Below are 14,660 nucleotides of genomic sequence, written 5' to 3'. Positions count from 1 at the left end.
TTGCCTCACACCTCGGCCAATGCTTACCCACCCAGGTTCTCCGTCCGCTACCCACACTTGCGCAGTCTGGGCCATATGCAGATTACAAATTAGTCGTCTATCCCTCCAATATACACTTATTCTCTTGAGGATTTCCATTAACTCTAACCAGTTCAAGCTATCTAACGCTTCATCAAAATCCACGGAACAGGCATATACGTCCTGGTCATATTCTAGGTTCCTCTCCACCAGGGACCTCATCATCGCTATTGCATCACGATTTGACTTCCCTTTCCAAAAACCAAACAGATCTTCGCCTGAATAGTCGTTTGCCCTCGCCTCCATTCGTCTGTTCAATATCCTCAGCACCACTTTCGTCGCATGCGATATTAGGGTGGTAGTCCTGTAATCTCCGCATTCCACAGCTTTCTTCTTTTTCGGTAGCGGAATTAAAACCGTCTTCACGAAATCCTGCGGCCAACATCCCTCCTCATATACCTATCCTGCGTACTAGTTTGAAAAACCTTTTCTTACCTTCCTTCCCTAGATTCTCCAGAAGCTCACACGGGATATTGTCCACGCCCACTGCTTTACTAGCCTTCATATCACGAAGTGCTTTCTCTATTTCCGAATCTAATATCCCCGGCCCAAAATTATCCTCCCCCACTTCACTTTCATCCTCTAAAGTCTCTCTCTCTCTAAAGTCAATCTCTCCGGTCTGTTCCTTCCTTCATAGAGATCCTCCACGTATTCTTTCCATCTACTCTGTACATCTTATTGCTCGGTTAGCATCCTTCCATCTTTAGCCTTAGACATGGCTTCTCCTGTTTTGCCGTCCGATAGCGACTTAACTTTGGCGTACAACGCGCCTACTTATCCATCCCTCTGGAACTTTTCCATTTCCTCAAACAGTCTTTTCCACCAATCCTCCCTTGCCCTCTTAGTTTCACGTAGTAATCGATTGTTTAGTTCCCTATACATTCTTTTGCCCTGATCTGTGTCCACGTTCTTCCACTTCCTCTTTCCTCCATTTCTTTTACCATTCTCTCCGAAATCCAAGGCTTCTTTATCCTTCTGCTGTCAACGTAGCCAATTGACTTCTCCGCCGCATTGAGTATTCCCGTTTTAATATTATCCCACCCTTCCTCTTCAGTCTGTGTACTTCCAGTCTCCCGTATACTAATGTACACTTGTTCCTGATATCCTCCCCTTCAGGTGTTCTACGTTCCATTTCTTCGCCTTTCTAACTTTAGCATTAAAGTCTTTTGAATCTTACGTTACATTTTATAAGTACTAGGTTGTGGTCTTAATCTGCATCTGCTGCTGGGAAGCTACGCGAGTTTTTCACACTATTCATAAACCTCTATCTTACCATAATGTAGTGTATTTGATATCTCCCAACATCCCTTGGACTTTTCCATGTGTACCTTCGCCCTTTATGATGATTGAACCACGTGTTTGTGATGAATAACTTGTTTCTCCTGCAAAATTCTGCCGCTTTCTCTCCCCTGTCGTACCGTATTCCAAATCCAAATTCTCCTACTTCGCTTCCATCCCTCCCTTCCCCGACTAAAGCGTTCCAGTCCCCCATCACTACCAGATTTTTCTTACCCGGGGTTTCTCTAATTATTTCCTCGAGCTTTTCATACACCTCATCTACTTCTTCCTCCCTATGATAACTAGTGGGCATGTAAACTTGGACCACCACAAGGTCGGTGGGCCGCGTCTCAATTTCTATCACCAGAATCCTATCGCTTACCTGATCTATACCTACCATACGCTTAGCCATCTTCCTATTTAATAGTAATAAAGCTACCCCTCGCTGGCTTACCCCCCCACCACTATATATAACCCTATACCCATCACTCCAATAGTCCCCCCATCCCTCCACCTCACCTCGCATAATCCTAAGATATCTATCCTCCCTTTATCCATTTCCCTTTTCATATTTTCTAACTTCCATGCCCTCATGATTGTCCTCACATTCCACGTCCCTACATTTATAGCCGACTTCTTCTTCTCCATCTTCTTGGCCTTTTTCTCTCTTCATTGCTGCTGCTGCTGGTGATGATGATAAGTCTCTGCAAGGATTTCGCATGTTGACGACCCCGAGGACCTTGCCGACCTCGCTGCCGTGCCCGACACCCGCCCTTTGCGGACGGGTCCCGGTCGATGAGATTCCGAGGCTCATTTGGTTGTACTCCATGTTTCCAGGGAAGAGATAGTTGGTAGGGTTTCCCACTTCCATTCCAACAGTGTTTTTCACGTGACACCATCACGTGGACTACCTTTCGTCTGGCTCCTACCCTTCGACCTATCTGGCATGGGTGGCCCTACCAGGATTAATTTAGAATTAATCCCGCCAGTGCAGCTCTAGGGGTATTAGGAACGCGCAAGCCTTTCCACCGCGACAAGGATGTAGCCCAAGGGAAAGGCAACATACAGTACATGCACGTAATCATTTAGCCATTTAATCATTATTAAACCATTTTCGTGCGAGTTATCTTCGTTTTCCTTGCCACAGGTGCACTTATACGAATCAAAATTTGAATCCGCTCGGAAGGAAGGCTGGAATAAATTAAAAGCCTACTGATGTTCCGACGATTTTCGACGTCGCGAATTATCCTAAGCCTATTACACCAAAGAGGAGGCCTCTCATATTCTATTTATCGTATATCGTTTCATACAATTTTTTTGCATGAAACCAAAATCATTGACGTGTGGTATCTCGATAGTGTTCCTTGGAAAAAATCCCCTGTGTGTAATTCATGTTTGGCATAGTCGATGGCTGGATGATTCCAAGGTTTCGTTTCTTGGAGGGGTTGAGTGTTTTTTATGGCTACATGCAGTCTTAGGAGCTGGAGATACTGAGCATATCTTTATTTGTGCTTTTATTCATGTCATAAGCACCTATTACCCTGAGTTATGGACTCCTAAAATCTCTTGTAGTTTGTCTTTTTCTATTATGCCTCATGATAGTGTCTTTAGGCAGTGTAAGTCATTTCTCATCTTCCATACGTGTCACCTGCGCTTGGTATTTTGCTGAGATATGACTACATATGTATATTTTTAAATGAAGCAATTGTTAGCATTATCATTCATCTATAATTGTTTGAGAAATCAGCACAGTTGTTGAAAAATACGCACGCAGTCTTTGTTAATGCTTATCATCTATCAAATGAGGTAGCTTCTCAAATTGACGTGTTTGTTTGAATGTAAGATTGAACTATACATCACAAGTTCTTTTCTTTCACATTGCCTTTGTTTATATTCTGGCAATTTTTCAGTTATGCCATTTTTGATTACTTCTATAGCATTAGCCTTGCTACTTTACATTGAAAAATGGTTTTCAAAATACTTCTAGAGTAATTAAACAGAGTCACTAGTTGCTCTTGTGTTAAGCTGTTTTGATGGTCCATGATTGTCAATATACAATAGTATTTTCAGTGATTATTAAGCGCAATTGACTGTCAACCCATTAAAAGAAGGGTTCTATCAGGTCGTAATACGTTTATTCTTTGCCGTGGTTTTATCTTTATTTTCACCGTTTCCATTGTTGTCATGCCTAGAAAATTTGTATTTATGTTACCGAAGGTTTCGGGAATTAGTATCAACTATCCGAAAATTACCAACATTCTTTGCATACCAAACAAACGAAGAAATCTGCCCACATCTCCTTATGGGTAAATGGGCTGCTAGGACTAACAATGGCGGACGTCGTCATTCCCATAGTGGAAGCCTATGCGACGACTCGACATGATGAGAGAGTAGTGTTGAGAGAGCAATCTAGAGGACTCTGGATGTGGGAGCCATTTTAAATGGCTGGGTGAGAAATGGCTGTGACAACCAACTCGTTGGATACCACAGTCAGCGTCGTTGGGTCTTACGTCCATCTATATTGGATGCCACAACCTTGAGAAATTGTTGCCGTAGCATTTAATGAATGGGTAATATTTCAACGGATATTATTATTAATAGTGTCACCATTTGAAAGTAACATTATAATATCCTTTCGTGGTACTATTTCCGCCACTACCGACCAACATTAGAGTCAGAAAATGCATTTTTTTAAATAAAATGTTTATTTACAGTAAATTTTGGGGTTCATAATTTTCATTGCAACTTGTTACCTTGAAGACTTACCTCGGATCACTATCATGTGGAATTGAATGCCATAAATAATGAAAATAGGTTAAATGATATAAGAAAGCAGTGGTCTTTTATAAAACGTATTTATTAAAAAATGAAGCAACTTTTTAAAAAGAAACAAACTTTCGGGTGAAAAATTTTGTTACACAATATCTGAAGGCTGTACACAATTCTGCTGCAATAGTCCGGCATTCTCACATAAATTACAGGCTGAAAAGATATTAAGTTTTCAACATTGATGGAGTTTACTATGCTGGTTTCAAGAACTTCGTAAACATCAAAAATTTGTCGAAATCCAAGGTGTGCATAGCTTTGAAGACGAAACACTCAATCATTTTCGTTGGAAATTATTCTGTCTACTTTTCCAAATTCAGGAAGGCTGAAATCGTCGAAACCAACTGCAACACATTTTCCACTTCGGTAACGAGTGAACTTCCTTTTCACCCAAGGCACCTCAAGGCAAGCTGACACAAACTCACGGGGAATTTTCCTATAAGTTCACAGTGTCCATCAACACCTCACAATCTTCCACAAAGGAACTGAAATAAATATATAATATATTTACTTAATTAAACTAGCCTTTATGATTATTGGTTATACTCTTTTGCAATTAGTTACCAACGTTTTACATGAAAAGGAAGCTACTTCCTACTCATAACTCGAGCTATTTATACAGTACATAAATGAGCCGTAACTTCTTGACATGTAAACATCAAGAATAGCTAGATCAGGAGAAAAATGATTTTAAAAATTCTGTGGTATGTTACACCTTGCAATATGGATACTATTGTATATAGGTCTATATATCCTCGATTAGAGTTCTAAATTTCGTAATAAACAGCTCTACATTGCAGTTCATAAGCATTGTAACGTTTGATATTATGTTTATGTTTTGATTTTTATTATTTATTTGATGTTTCTATTTGGATTGTTGCCAATGAGTTGTTGAAAAGAGAGAGGGAATTGTTGATAGGGAAGCCATTTAAACATGAGCGGGAAGGAAGGAGAGGAGAATAAGAAATTGTGATATGAAATTAATAAAGAGGTCTCTGGAAGAAGGTAGTGTCTGATATTACACTTTGATATTATATACATTTAGGGTAGAGTCCTTCGCTTAATTAGTGCATAAGTATCTGCATTTCTACTTGTACAGTGGAACTCAGGTTATCCGGTGTGCATGAACTTGCAATCCAATCCAATTGAAATTGTAATCTAATGGAAAACTACTTGAAACTTTTCATCAATGGATTAAATGAGAATACAAAAATTCCATTCAGAACTAATGATACAGTGATACAAACGTATTAAGTTAAAATGCATTCGTTTTATTAGTAACGAAATGCATAATTCATACGGGTAGTCATCGAAAATTGACCGGAGTTATTTTCGAGGAAAATTAAGGTTTAAAAAATACAATATCCAACCTAAGGATAACATCAATCCAAAAGATAAATCTTGAACGGTGAAATAATATAAGAGTTCCGCATATTATCGAAACACGATGGCCAAACTCACCGGTAAATTTTTCCACGAGACAGTTCAGGCCCCAAGCATCAAGAAAATCCATAGCTCGGTCATCTTCTTGTATTAAAGTGCTATATGATATAAAAAAAGTATTAAAATTAGCATTGAATGGCAACATTTTCTCACTTGCAAGAGCAAACTTAAAAGCTATACTGGATGCCACATCCAATCCTTTTTTTGAGTGTGCTTAAATTTAATTGAGTAAATAAATGGTCAGCTAAGGTGGTTGTAGATATTGAAGCTGACATATCTCACGATTTTAAGGCGGCTCACGAGCTTTATGAGAAGGGGTGAAGTCACATCCAATACTTACCTCGGATGGCTATGGATCCACGCGTAGGAGGTCAAGGTAAGGTCACATATCTTGTGAGCATGAATGTGAACGGGACGTCTGGGGGAAAGAAGATGCCGGTACCAAGCGAGGACAAGTAGGAAAATGGAAAAAAATAAGGCGAGGGGGCGGCGTGAAAGAAAAAAGGGAAATTTTTCGTGGACAATGAAGGAGATGGATTTTATCCCTACCTTCACGTGCCGAGGACTCAGGTTGATCATTCTTCGAGAGGCAGTAGACGGGACAACATGGCTGGGACGTCGTTCAAGAGGGCCAAGTACACCTTGGTGTTGATATTACTGGCGGCGGAAGCGATTTCTGCGGCTCCCCTGGAGTTCCATCTGTACATCTCGGGCGAACGCGGCCAGGAGAATATACAACTTCGGTTCTACAAAGAGAACGCCACGAAAGCGACTGAAAGCAGATCTGGCATTTCAGGAACTTCGTCAATATTTAATGGGGACAAATTCTCTCCAGATTTCCAAAGCCCTCAATTTCCTCAACAAAACCCGCAGATAAATCCTCTAGGATCGGACAACTCACCATTCCCCAACGGAAACGGTTTTTCGAACCCGGGAAACGGTATCTTTTCCAATCCTCAAGGTAAGTGTAACTAGATCACTCATCTTTGCTATTGAGTTGCTAGAAGTGTTACGAATTATATATTTACTCTTGAGGCCGTTTTACACGATGAATGATCATTCGATTGATCTTGCGAATGACCATCATTCACCGTGTAAAACGGAAATTTCCCGTCATTAGAATGAATTCAGAGCATGTTCTAATTTGAATGGTAGCAGAATGACTCTGTACTTTCCAACCGTGTATGTTGTTGGCGGAAAAGACTTCGGATAACCGTTTTGGAGTGGGTCTCATTTGGATCCCGTTCTTACCGCTTCCCTCGTCCTTATTAACGTTCTTACTATCTTGAAGTCATGGTTGCACTGCAGCGAAAACAATTTCTTACTTTGTTATGGGATCATATGGAGCACGACAGCAGTAATTTCTTAAAGTGATTTTCTAATACCATTACTTTGAATACCTGTCTTTACTTGAACTTAACATGTACGTCATACCCACCAAATTGGTCAAAGAAATGAAGAAATGTATCGAAACTACCAAGAAACGAAGCATTCCGTCGTCTACGATTTAAAAAACATACTTTGTTGTGACTGCGTATTTGGTCGGAAATATCGTTAGAATGGATATGAACTATCTGAGCAGGCGTTTCAAGCGATTACGCGAATGAATTTAATTAGAATGTTAATTCGAATGACAATTCAAATGATGTTGCGAGTGATGTTCAATCGTATAAAACAGCCTTTGCCCAAATTCGAATAGATTTTCTCGTTATATTCCCACATATATCCGATGTCAACTAGAATCAATTTTTTAATTTTATTACCAAACCACTGGATTCAGCTCACAGTGGGCATTTTACGTCGGGGCATTCAACACATTTAACTGTGAAATATACATGAACAACAACACCCTAGATATAGGAAAAATACCTTGGCGGGACTTGAACCCGCGATCTCTTGTTTGGCAGGTGCCGCGCCGTCACTGATGCCTGCATTTTCTTGAGATACTGATGAACACTAATCCAAATACTGAGGTTCTCCAATCTCTCGCGACCTGTACATAAAGTTCATAACAATAGAAAAAAGTGTCCTCTGCTGCATTCATTGAATAATAAAATAAAAATGCCATAAAACTAATATCCTTATTAATATCATACTAACACTATCTCAAAAGTTGACGTGGATAAGCAATAAGCATGATAAACCAAGTTTGTAATACAATATATTCAGAATAACGGAATACATATTTGTATAATGTTAGAGTTCATAAAACGTTCTAAACCGGTCGAAACTAATATTTTCTAGGTTACGAATCAAAGATCTCGTGGTTTATTTATATTTTTGGATTTGAGAGACGAGAAAGATAAAAAATTCCGCAAAGACTCATTCGTATCTCAAAGGTGTTCAGGGATTTGAGATATGTAGAAATATCTGTAGAAAAATCTTGAGGTGGAACAATCATTGAAACTAAGCAATATTAGAAAAATTCTAATATCGTTGATGAAAAATGGATCACATAATTAAAATAAAGCTAACAAAAGTTTTAAAATTATATCTTGAAGGTATATTCTCATAGATCACGTTGAATTAATTAAACTTTTCCTGAGAGATTAATTTCTCAGTTTTTCTAATTGTTTGTTTACATGCATTTATCAAAATTTTTACCATTGCGTTGAATAAAACTATTTTGAAGTACTCTCAGAGATTCTAACCTACCCAAGTAGAAAACTTAATTGATGAAAATTATACGAAATTATGTGTACTTAAATTTTTTATTGAAAACCATATGCAGGAAGTAGATAGTTTCTGTGTTACAAAAGAATTGCAAAATATAGGATTTTAATAACTTTTTTCGCAGTTTTTCGTCATTAACCTACCCGAGTATTATCTTGTTCAAAACTCGTTCACCAATCTCGTGTTGGGATCCAACGCCCCGAAAAATATTTTGGGGGATACATAAAAACCACTCTGAAAATCTCCTATCTATGCTCCTATGAGCACGTTGGACCGAAAAGAAAATTCTTTTCTCGAGTGTATGGCATCCTTGTACCTCAGTTTTCCACTTGATTCTGTCCTTTTGACACAGCCTGAGAAAATATTTAATGTTTAAAGAAAATTAATTCCCCAAGGCCGTACTCTTTGATGGGCAGATTGCTAATGGGAGGTAATTGCAAACGGGAGGTAATGGCAAGATAAGACACTAACTGAAAATACAAACGTGAAACTCACACACGCACCTCGCGGATTTGCTCAAGAGAACAAATGACCGCGTGGGACACACGCACTCACGCACTCAGGTTTGTGGAGCCCTCGCTCACGACAGTGGCCCAGTCACACAAAAGAAAAAGACAAAATAAAAACACGCTCTCAGTCACGCACCTCGCGGATTTGCTCAAGGGAACAAATGACCGCGTGGGACACACGCACTCACGAACTCAGGTTTGTGGAGCCCTTGCTCACGACAGTGACCCAGTCACACAAAAGAAAAGGACAAAATAAAAACACGCTCTCAGTCACGCACCTCGCGGATTTGCTAAACTGTTTAACGGCCGTAGTTCGTTCAATCCCTTATATTTAATGTTTGTTTCATGATGGAATTTTACGACAATTGCTTCAAAAAACTTTATATTTTACTTCTTTAAGCGTCTAATTAATGCATTAAACGCAAAATCCATGTACAAACCTGTATAGTTCATACATAATCATTAAACGAAGTAGAAAATAATGATATTCAACGAACGCATGATTCGTAGCAACCATTTTGGCGAGGACGCTTTCTATATACTCTTTTTCGCATATGATGTAGTTGTAAACATAGATATTTAGTGCCATTGCGATAAATTGGCATAAGAAGAGGACATCGCTGTCATAAATGAATGGTGCAGTACTTGGGAGTTGAGATTAAATCTTGAAAAATGTATGGTAATGAATTTTTGGGAAAAGGATATATCTTCAAGAGAGAGCTACACCGATAACGGGATTCAACTATCAAATGTCGAGTTCGTAAAATACGTAGGGGTCACCATTACTCTGAATCTTTCGTGGGGTAAAAATATATGCGATGTATGCGGGAAAGGTAAATTTAAACTGGGATTTGTAAAAATAATTCTCGGTAAATGCCCTGGAATGGCGAAAGAGATCACCAACCTGACTCCTGTGAGACCTCACTTAGAATATGCTGCTTGCCTTTGTGGGACCCTTATTAAGTAGGATTGATAGCTGAAATCTATGGAGTACAGCGCAGGGCGGCCAGAATTGTGCTGAGTTTGTTGCGATAAAAGTGCAAGGTTTACAATGTTACGCAAGTTAGGATGGGAGTCTTTACAGAAGCGTAGATCGAAGTATAGGCTAAATTTACTTAGTAAATTCGGGGAAGATAATTTCTAAGACGATGTGAAGCACAGACTTCTTTTACCATAGTACTATGGTAGACTTGATCACGAGAAGGAAATAAAATGAATGGACATGCAAAACAGAGGATTTAAAATGACATTCTGTCATCCTAGTTGGTGTCCGGATCAAATAGCAAGGTAAACTGGGGTTTGCGCAGGCTCAAAGGCATGCATTTTAAGCCATGGAGGAAGACGCAAATAAAACTAGTTAAAGCGTTACTGCAACTAATTCTCGATTACTGCCTTGATCCATTTAGAAGCCTTTGCGTACGGGACATGGACAGACTCCAGGTTGCGCAGAACGCATGTCGACGTGATGCCGTGCGGCCAGACAGAATGGAGCATACCTGTATGACACCATATTACAGATTACATTCGCTGCTCATAATTAGAGAAAGAAATACGCTACTAACTCTCATGGCAGGTCAAAAAATTAGTGTACATAAGGTTCCAAGGTTCATATACATAAACTTTGCCCTTCTAGGGCAGACGCACGACGTGGGTACACGTAATCCTAACACTATGTTGAGTAGACCTTATCATTGAACGTCTCGAATGTCCGGGTCTTTCATAGTGTCTTTTGCGAGACTGTTTAATTCCCTCCCTCGTGAAATCAAGGTGGATTTCACGAGACAGAGATTGTATAAACACCTGCTTAAGAGCTACCAAAATAAACAAGAAACATTATGATAACACGACATTTTTCCTTCACTTTTCCGCTTACTTCTGCGTAATTACCAAATGTCTCTATACTTTTATGCATATATGCAGCTATAAATTCATATATCTACTCACCTATCTATATATGCATTTCATCACCTATTTATTCAGATAGTTTTCAACCTATTTATTTACCCTTTAATTATTACATATATTCTCCTATATGCTAGGAAAGTATTTTAGTATAAGTTTCTGTTTTTTAAAACTTTTTACGGCTCGATATACCGATTCCATATGAAATTGTCGCAGTAGTAGTGCATTTTTATACATATGTTTTTATTACTTTTTTATTGCATTTCAAATCAGTTTTATGTACCTGAGTATTTATTTTATGATAACATATCCATAATTACGTTATTTTTTATAAAAAAAACTTTATACTGCAACAGTTTGTTTCCAAATGTCCATTTTTGACTTCTTTTAAAATTTCATTCAGATTACCAGAATGTTATAATGTTTTAACGTTATTATTCCAACTTTGAAGCATCTGTTTTAATTCATGTCCTACACTGATTGGTGAGAAGGCTGCCTATTCTTTTATGTATATTCAAGGCATTTATTTTTTTATATTGCTTCAATTAATTATTATTATTTAATTGAATTGAGCTGATTTTGTGGTGGAGTGTAGTTCGGAGTATAGGCTGAATTTCCTAAGTTAAAAATGGGGTAGATATTTTCTCAGACGATGTGAAGCATAGCCTTCGTTTACCGTCGCACTCTGGTATACGTGATCACGAGAAGGAAATAAAATGAATGGACTGCAAAACAGAGGATTTAAAATGTCATTCTTTCATCTTACTATTAAAGATAGCAACGGTGTCTCAAATAATAGAAATAAATGCGTCACTTGCTAGGCAGACTCATTGCATGTTATTTTTTTTCTTCTATCGTTCTTAACTTGCATGGATTTATACCTATAGGAATTACTAACCGTTGGAAATATTTGTTTTTGCATGATTATGCACGCATATTTTGTTAACATGCTTCATAATTCAATGGCCGTGCGGTGTGTATGTGGCGGTCCTTTTGCTAGCTTCATGTTGGTTATTGATCACTCCCTGCCAAACACGCTAGAGGTGGCTGTTATTCGGCTACTGGTCGCAGGTTATTATGTAGATTTAGATTACTACTACATGATTCTCACTGTCAGTTTTTTTTTCATCGACAGGTCTAACGCATGGACAATATCCCGAGGGCCCCCCTCCGCAAGTCACCCGACCAGGATTCATCTCTGGGCGACCAGGAGTGGGCGGAGGCCATGGTGGACAAGGGCCTGAGGTCCAAAGTGGGTTCTTCATAGATGGCCGGAAACTGTCAGATGGCGGACAGGTTGAACAACAACAGGAGGAAATAATACGTATATCAACGTGAAGCGGGTTGAACATATTTGGGATCAGTGGCGGATCCAGGATAGGGGCCAGAGGGGGCTAAGTGGGGGGTGTTTCCATACATGCAAGTATGCAGTAGATATATATTTCGTTGTCCACTTGATGTATCACTTTAAGTCTACATACCTTTCCCTCATACATCTTCTTACCCTTGAATAAAGTTCAAGGTATGCCCCAGAAGTAGTGCAAAACAAAAGAATAAAATACCATTCTATATAGTATAAATTGGAAAAGCCCTCCCCCTATCCCCTCAATGGATATGCCACTGGATTATAATATACAAAAAGCGTTTAAAATAGGCCGTAAGTTTAGAGGTAATTAGTATTTCAAATCGCTAAAGTTTGTAAATATAAATAAATACTTTTGTACAAAGTGGCAACCTCCAAAAATGCCGATTTTATCTAGCAAGTGTTTCAACCCAATGGGGCCCTTTACTCCCCCTCCATAGATATGCCTCCTCTTAGAATATTATCGGTTTGCTTTATAGGTCGGACGAATCCAAAAATTTCTGGCATCCGAATACTAGGAGCACTGGTGATTATGGGTTTTAAAAATTAGGATAGGGGACGAGTATAATAGAGTAATTTTAAATATGCCTGTCATGTTATTTTTTACTTTAAATAACAGTGATATTAAAACATTAAGGAAATGTGATACCTATTAGAAGATGGTGGAAGACAGTTAAAACGACAAAAAGTTTTATCATTTCGGGGGGTGAGGGGTGTGGGGGGGGGGGGGGTTTAAACTCCCCTGCCAAAGGGGTTCTTGATTCCCTAAAATTTTCTAATTTCTTGATACCTGCATATGAATTTAAAAAAATAGGAAAGACTCTTGAAACAGCTGTTTTCACTTAAAAATTGAATTTAACAATAGTCAAAAAAACTAAAACTCTATAACATGATAAAACAAATATGGCTTCAAGAGTTAATTTCAGTGTGTATATTAATATTTTTCATCACTTTCAGAAATCGATATTAGTTAATTGTATATTTAAAAACAAAATTGGTAAAATAGTCATCATGAAAAGAAGGAGGAAGAAAGGGGTTAAATGGTATTTTCTGATTGCATTTTTAAAGTGATAAAGCTGCTACCAAATCATGAGCTACCTATTTACCAACGATTTGTTGAAATTTATCTTGAGGATAAATTTCAACAAATCGATTGGTAAATAGGTAGGTACACAAGGTAAGCTTTAGAATATTAATTCAAAATTTTTATGGTATTGGTTCAAGAGGCACGAATTAAATTTTGTGATTCAAAAAATAAATGTTAAGAACTACAATTTACAACTCTTAAATTTCTCCAACGCACTGAAATTGTCGGCACGGTGCGTCTTGCGTCTTACCAATGACTTTATTCATGGGTAAGACGCATGATAAGGGAAAGTTATGTGGACTTAGAGTGATATAACCAGCAGGCAACGAAAAACATATCTTGCTTACTTGCATGTGTGGAAATATCACGAATAACCTGTAGTTACATTTTCCTCAACATACACCTAAGATCCCAAATGTAATTAAATGGATGATTTTGGCTTTGGTCTGATTTAAAGCAATGTTAATGAAGAAAATTAATACATATTTGAGCTAAAGATAGTAAAAAATGTTTTATTAATCCATATTGTGCATATAATATGTACTGCCTATTCTTAGCTTGCTTCGATAAGTATCTCATTTATTCTCATTTATTGTAAGTGAAAATTGATTGTTTCACATAGCATTGATTAACATATCGTTTCAACTGAAATTTAAATAAAAATATTTAAACCATGTTTATTATTTTAAAACTACCCTCCCATAAAAGTTAAAATAAGTTTGTGATAAATATTTAAGTTATTTTTTTGGAAATCGTTGAATCTTACAGCATTTTATGTAGCTGCGTAGTTAAAAAATTCCACGCAGAAAATTTTCATCCCCCTTTTCCATCAAATGTTATTATTTTAATTCATATCAAACGAATAAAAAGGCTGCCTAAAGGAGAATGGTGACACTATAAAGTTGCTTTATCGACCTCGATTAACCCAATATAAACCGATGTTGCTTCAAAGCATCATCAAAAATGTATAAATTCTCAGCTCTATTTGGAAAATATCTAAAATACGTATTATTTTGTGGTGTAAATCTTATGACGAAATATTTATCCGCCTCGATAATTATGATTGAGTGCGAATGAAATATCTTGAAATTTGATTTCTCCCTTAAGGAGCTCTGGGTTATCATGGGTTAAGAAGTGGTTGTTGATTGGATAGTGTTTCATGAATGTAACACATGGAGGAAGAACCTTGAACCACATATTCTGGAAAGGAAATAATATATCATGATGGATGGTATAAGGTAATATTTTGTTATTTTATTATTGCTCCATATTATGTATAAAAGATACTTCGTTATTTTCACAATTTATTTCAAAATTACAACCGGTTTTGGTTGTAACGCAAGTTAGCATAAACTGTACTTGATAATGGAGTAACAGCTGAAATCGGTAATAATTTTTGAATAAATTGTGGAAATACCTCAATATTGCTTGATTTTGTTGCAAATTTTATCAAATTTATTACAATGACACTCTATACCTCATGATTTTATTATTGTTACTT

General features: G+C 37.7%; 1 protein-coding gene across 1 annotated transcript; it reads left to right on the top strand.

Moving 5' to 3' along the window:
• The first annotated feature begins 6,179 nt into the window (after positions 1-6,179).
• On the top strand, positions 6,180-13,475 carry LOC124162412. Its single transcript, XM_046538941.1, has 2 exons — positions 6,180-6,586; positions 11,845-13,475. Exons 1-2 carry the CDS (start codon positions 6,232-6,234, stop codon positions 12,045-12,047), a joined length of 558 nt encoding a protein of 185 aa, XP_046394897.1. The 5' UTR covers positions 6,180-6,231; the 3' UTR covers positions 12,048-13,475.
• Positions 13,476-14,660: the final 1,185 nt, after the last annotated feature.

Source organism: Ischnura elegans, chromosome 7, assembly GCF_921293095.1.
Source record: "Ischnura elegans chromosome 7, ioIscEleg1.1, whole genome shotgun sequence".
Taxonomy (NCBI): Eukaryota; Metazoa; Arthropoda; class Insecta; order Odonata; family Coenagrionidae; genus Ischnura; species Ischnura elegans.
Note: the sequence above shows the minus strand (reverse complement) of the source record. Positions and strands in the feature narration are given on the sequence as shown.